This window comes from Oryzias melastigma, linkage group LG20, assembly GCF_002922805.2.
Source record: "Oryzias melastigma strain HK-1 linkage group LG20, ASM292280v2, whole genome shotgun sequence".
Taxonomy (NCBI): Eukaryota; Metazoa; Chordata; class Actinopteri; order Beloniformes; family Adrianichthyidae; genus Oryzias; species Oryzias melastigma.
In genome coordinates, this window is record NC_050531.1 from 23,135,832 (window position 1) to 23,141,579 (window position 5,748).

The window sequence follows — 5,748 nt, forward strand, 5'->3', positions numbered from 1 at the left end:
TTCATAAAAAAAAAAGATTTCTCTTTATTTTACAAAATCCACACTTTGGACCAACAGAACCATCTTTACTGTATCAGTGCACTTCTGTCTGATGTCACCACTGGTGGGTGGAGCTTACAGACCAATTTTCCAGGAGACTTTAGCCGGGCAGGTCCCTCAAAGTCTGGACTGCTGACACCAACAGAACAGGTTTATGTTTTTTGGAGGGGGCGTGGCCTCAGAGGAGCTTTGACCTTCACACGGTGGAGGCCTTCATCAGCGCCTGCTCCCCAAACAGCTGCTTGAAGTGGACCACGTGCTCCTCACAGTGCTCTCCTGAAACACAGGCGTCACACCGCACTGATCCAGAATGAAATCAATACAGGTTTGAGGTCTTTTCTTACCGTGGACATAAGAACACATAATAACTAGAGATATAACACTTTGAAGGTAGAGTGCTGGATGGAATGATCATCTCAGACCAGAGTTTCAGGCTCACATCAAAACCAGAACTTTTAAAGATTGTTTATAGTTCTTTTTTCTCTGAGCCGAAAGTTTTAATAGTTTTTGTTTCACATATCTAAGCTAAAGGTACCTCTGCTATTACTTAATGCCATTTTCATCAGATTTTTTTTAAAGATTGGCCTCAAATATACCTGGATTGAAGGCGGGGCTTCCTCTGAGTCTCTGGTTCCTCTGCTGGAAGGACCGGAACACGGTGTAGAACAGCATCTGGTCTCCGGTCTGCCGAGCCGCATCAAGAAACTTCCGGGCCGACACATTGTCGTGTGCTCCTGCTCGACACGCGCCCACATCAGACCCTGAACATCAGAGCTGATCTAGCTCTGCGGAGGAGAACTCACCGACGCTGCGGATGAACCGGAGTGCTCCCAGAACCTGCTGCTTGGACAGCAGAACCTCCACGATCTCATCGTTGGCCGTGGACAGACGCTACAGACACAGGGACCAAGTCCTGTCACCACTGAAGTTTCCAACTGCAGAAACACCTTCTGTGTGTGTGTGTGTTCACATGTATGTGCACGTGTGCATGTCTCGATTACCTTCAGCATGTCCAGGGACAGCTGGTGAGCTGGAGGATAGGTGCTCTCCAGAGACAGAAGCAGACAGGCCTGAGACCAGCAAACAGAAAACAACGTCAGCAGGAAGTGGTTCTGACAGGAACTGCTGATCCATAGCGGTTCTGGATCTGGGGAACTCTAAGAAGAATTCTCCTGAGGAGGCGGGACCCAAACAACATAAAGAAACAGCTTTTTATTGTAAAACCCAACAAAGGCTCAGAAAGTGTTATGGTTACAAACCTGCAAAGACAGGCGAGTTTTGAAAAACGGTTTTGGAATTTTGTTTTTTATTTTAACAGAAGATCTTGAGGTTTTTTTACCCTCAAAAGTTCACCGTCTGAGGAGATTGTCATTTTCAACTAAATCAAAAAAAAAAAAAAAAACATTTTTTATTCCTCCTGCAACCTCAAAATTTTTATTTTTTATTTATCCTGACAAAATAAGAGTTTATTTTAGTAACTTTTTCCATCAGTAATGTCAGGCATCAATATTTATCAATGGCAATGGACTTTTGTGTGTCTTCTGGAGTAACTAGGTTTTAAAAGTTGAACTTCTTTAAATGTATATATATAATTTATATCACAGCATTAAAAAAATAAATCTTGTTTTCATGTTAGTTTTTTTAAGTAGTATACGAATTAAAGTTTTGATTTGAAACTCATCCAAAAATTCTACTGTCTTCATTCCTCAGTCAATTTTAAAATTGATATAAACATTTTACTTCTGTTTTTGAGCCTTGCACAGAAAAACACAAGCAAACGTAGATGACCTTTAACCTCCCACTCCCAAAACTCACTAGCAGAGGAGACCTCCCTCGTCTTTCATGAAGTCAGATCAACTTTGTTCAGTGTTTTGAAACACGGCTCTTTTAATGAGACTAAATATTGTTTTAACTTGCTCTATGAATGAGATGATCGTCATCATTTCCTGTTTGACTCTATTCTCTCTGTTACTGTTGTGAAGCTCTTTGGTTGTGTCCGAATTCCCTCCCTAATCCCCAACTGCTCAAAAACTATATAGTGCGCTGGAGGCAATTCGGACGCGGCGCTCTCTACTTCACTTTCCTTTTTCTAAACACCGGATATGACGTCATCGACTTCACAAACTGAAAATCAATTAAAAACAAACATTTCATGACGTTAATTTATGACTCCACTGTGTTCTGATGGTGAAAATGTGGACGGGGTCGGTGAACGGGGTTCCTGAACGGGTCGGTGAACCCACCAGCGGTTTGGAGTCGTTGAGGACGTGGTACTGCAGGAACTGGTGCAGCATGTAGAAGAGGTTGTGGTGGACCAGCGTCTTGATGACCAGCTCGTACAGGTAATGCTGACAGGAAGCAGGAGGAGGCGTTACAGACCAGCGCTCTCAGGAACCGTGCCGACCCAAAGGCTCAGCCTTACCTGGACTGTGATCTGGTACTGGTTCAGCGAGCGGATGTACTCCATCAGCACAGCAATGATGAATTTATGGGACACGCCCTGCAGGAAACACGGTTAGGAATGGCTGAAAGAACAGAACCTGGTTCTGGTCGGCTTTATACAGAACATTTTCTTTTTGTTCCCACTGAGGACAACTTCCAGACTGAAGAAGGTTTGATCAGGTTTAGTCTTCTGGGTCAGTTTACTCGGTAGCCACTAGGGGGCGTGCTAAACCCTGAAGTCCCTCCCAAGTCACTGACATCACAACAGAAACGACCTCCAGTTTGGTTCTAAAGGTGTTCTCCTCAGAGGTTAGAACTGCAGCTCAGTCAGTTGCCGTGGTGACAGAGCCTTCTGTTTCTGGAACAGTCATGTCTCCGTCATGTGGAGAACACCCCTATTTCCCAGCATTCCCACTCTGTGCGCTCACTCTGCATGTGGTGGTTAGAAGAAGTGAAACCGTCGTTTTCTGTGAAACGACAGAGGAACCGACAGTTCTTTGATGCTGAAAACTCTTTTCTCCTCAGAATAAGATGCAGAGACCCTCTTTAAAGTTCAGCCCCACACAAACTTCCTCAGGAAGTCCCGCCCTGATCCTGTGATGGCGCTCTAGATGACGTTTGGTCTGAAGCAGTCTAACCCGCGTGTCAAAGTCAAGGCCCGGGGGCCGGATCCGGCCCTCCAGGTAATTCTATCCGGCCCTCCAGATCATTTTATCTTATTGTTATTAATGACCTGATGTTATTTTGTACTAATTTCTGACTCGTATAATTTTGTCAAAATATATTTTTATGTAGAGTAAAATATTGAAAGTTATTTAAGGTTTAAGTTGATTTATTCTGGAATAATATTCCTGCCTGTTTATTATTCAGAATTATGTTAAAAAGTTATGGTTTTAAAGTTTTAAAAATTGGCATTCTGCTAGCTTTTTGGACAATTTTGGTATTTACTAAGTTTTTTAAGGCTATTTTTGAGTTTAGCTAATAAGTTTCAGCAACATGCTAGTTGTTTTGGATAATTTAGGCTTTTTTGTACGTTTTTTTGTCTATTCTGAAGTTTAACTATTTTTTCAGCTGAATGCTAGCTGTTTTGGCTAAACTATTATTTTTAGGTTTTATTAGGCTAATTTGGCATTTAGCTAATATTTTAGCTGGCTATCAGCATCAACATTTTCAGCTATTAACTTCAGCGTTTTTATCTATCAATTTCAGCATCTTCAGCAGCCAAATTCAGCTTACAACATTCACACTAGCATTATCACAGGTAATGCTATATATCTAGTTTATAATTATGTTAAAAAGTTACAGTTTTAAAGTTTTCAAAATGTAGTTTTAGAGTGTTCAATAAATGTTGATCCTGTTCGTCCCCTGACCTGAGGTGTGTTTTGGATTTTGGCCTCTTGTACGATTGAGTTTGACACCCCTGCTCTAACCCAAACCCTGTTCTCTACAGAACTGTCTGGTTCTGCTCAGACTCAGGTTTTGTGTTCCGACTGGTCCGTTGTACCTTCCTCTCGGAGAACGATGACAGCACATGCGTGTACATGTCTGATTGGTCGATGACCGCCTGAGTCCTGACCGGGCGTTTCTGGGCGGCGCCGCCCCGACTCGGGCCCGACTCCACGGCCTGCAGACACAGACAAGTCCGCTTCATGAGCGAGATGTTAGCGTTTGGTCCTGACAGAGCCTGACTCCGCCCTCACCGCCGTGTAGCTCTGCTCCGCCTCCAGGTACTCTTTGTACACCTGGTTGAGTTTGTCGAAGACAGTCGCCACCACAGGAAGTCCCGCCTTCTCGCTGCCCTCCAGAACTGAAGAAGTAGAAGAAGACACTTCAGCTGCAGAGGAGGAACTCGTTTCAGCTAAAACTGAGCCTCTCTGCTCCTCCCTCAGACTCACTTTGCGAGCACACAGACAGGATCACCATCTTGCAGTCTCTCCGGCGCAGCAGGAAGTCCATCAGCTTCCCTTTGTCCTGCAGCAGCTTGACGGTTGGAGGAAGCTTCACCTGCAGGTACCACAGGTAACCTGATACACACACACCAGCAGAAGCGTCACAGACAGAAGATCTTCCAAACAAGACAATCAGGAGAACTTTGCCTCCTGCTGGACGAGCTGATGAGACTTTTTCTCAGATTTTCCAGAAACATCAAACCTTTGTGAAGGAGAAGATGACACAAATGAAGCATCTTTATGATCTGGATTAGAACACGGAAACATGCTTTTATTGTGAAAACCGCTGCAACGTTTGTCACATGCTCACCTTCACTGGCACTGATGATGATGTCAGGCTGGAAGACGCTCCAGGAGGAGGAGTCTGGGGTGGGGTTCAGGAAAACAAGCAGCAGCGAGCGTGCAGCACCAGACCCTGATGGCTTAATCCAGGGGTGTCAACCTCAATTGCACAGGGGGCCAAAATCCAAACCACACCCTAGGTCACGGGTTGAACAGGATAAACATTTAGTGAACTCTCTAAAACTCTTCAACTTTCGGCTTATCCCATTCTGGGGTTGGCACAGCGAACACTGTTTGGCAGCAGTGAGTTGGCAGAGATTTTACGCTGGATGCCCTTCCTGACACAACCCTGTACTTGAGGGGCACAGGGACCCAGTTAGGCAGCAGCATCAAGGGTCTTGACTAAGGACCCAATCTGGGTGGAGATCAGTGGACAACCCTGGGAATCAAACCCAGGTGCCAACCCAATACTTAACCCACTGAGCCATCCAGCCCCATTGAAAACTCTAAAACTACATTTTTAAAACTTTAAAACCGTAAATTTTAACATAATTATGAACTAGATATATAGAATTACCTGTGACAATGTTAGTGTGAATGCTGTAAGCTGAATTTGGCTGCTGAAGATGCTGAAATTGATAGCTAAAAATGCTGAAGCTGATAGCCAGCTAAAATATTAGCTAAATGTCAAATTACCCTTAATAAAAACATAAAAAATAGGTTAGCCAAAAAAGATATTATGTAGCTAAAAAATAGCTAAACTTCAAAATAGCCTACAAACTAAAAAAGCCTAAATTAGCCAAACCAGCTAGCAAGTTGCTGCAATATTAGCTAAACTCCAGAGTGGCCTAAAAAATCTTAGTAAATACCAAAACACTCCAAAAAGGTAACAGGAGGACAATTCTAACACGTTAAAACTGTAGCCTTTCATCATAATTATGAATAACAGAAAGGCAGGAATATTATTCCAGAATAAATCAACTTAAACCTTAAATAACTTTCAATATTTTACTCTGCGTAAAAATATATTTTGTCA

The 5,748-nt window shown here is 43.2% G+C and overlaps 1 protein-coding gene across 1 annotated transcript in view; it reads right to left on the reverse strand.

Moving 5' to 3' along the window:
• rmc1 (regulator of MON1-CCZ1) overlaps positions 1-5,748 on the reverse strand; it is a gene marked incomplete in the record, with an annotated part of 15,278 nt that continues 9,530 nt past the window's right edge. Inside the window, 10 exon segments of the mRNA XM_024280445.2 lie at positions 1-315; positions 636-773; positions 843-930; positions 1,041-1,109; positions 2,283-2,387; positions 2,462-2,539; positions 3,986-4,105; positions 4,182-4,288; positions 4,377-4,505; positions 4,741-4,794. Of these exon segments, the coding sequence (XP_024136213.1) occupies positions 236-315; positions 636-773; positions 843-930; positions 1,041-1,109; positions 2,283-2,387; positions 2,462-2,539; positions 3,986-4,105; positions 4,182-4,288; positions 4,377-4,505; positions 4,741-4,794 (968 nt within the window).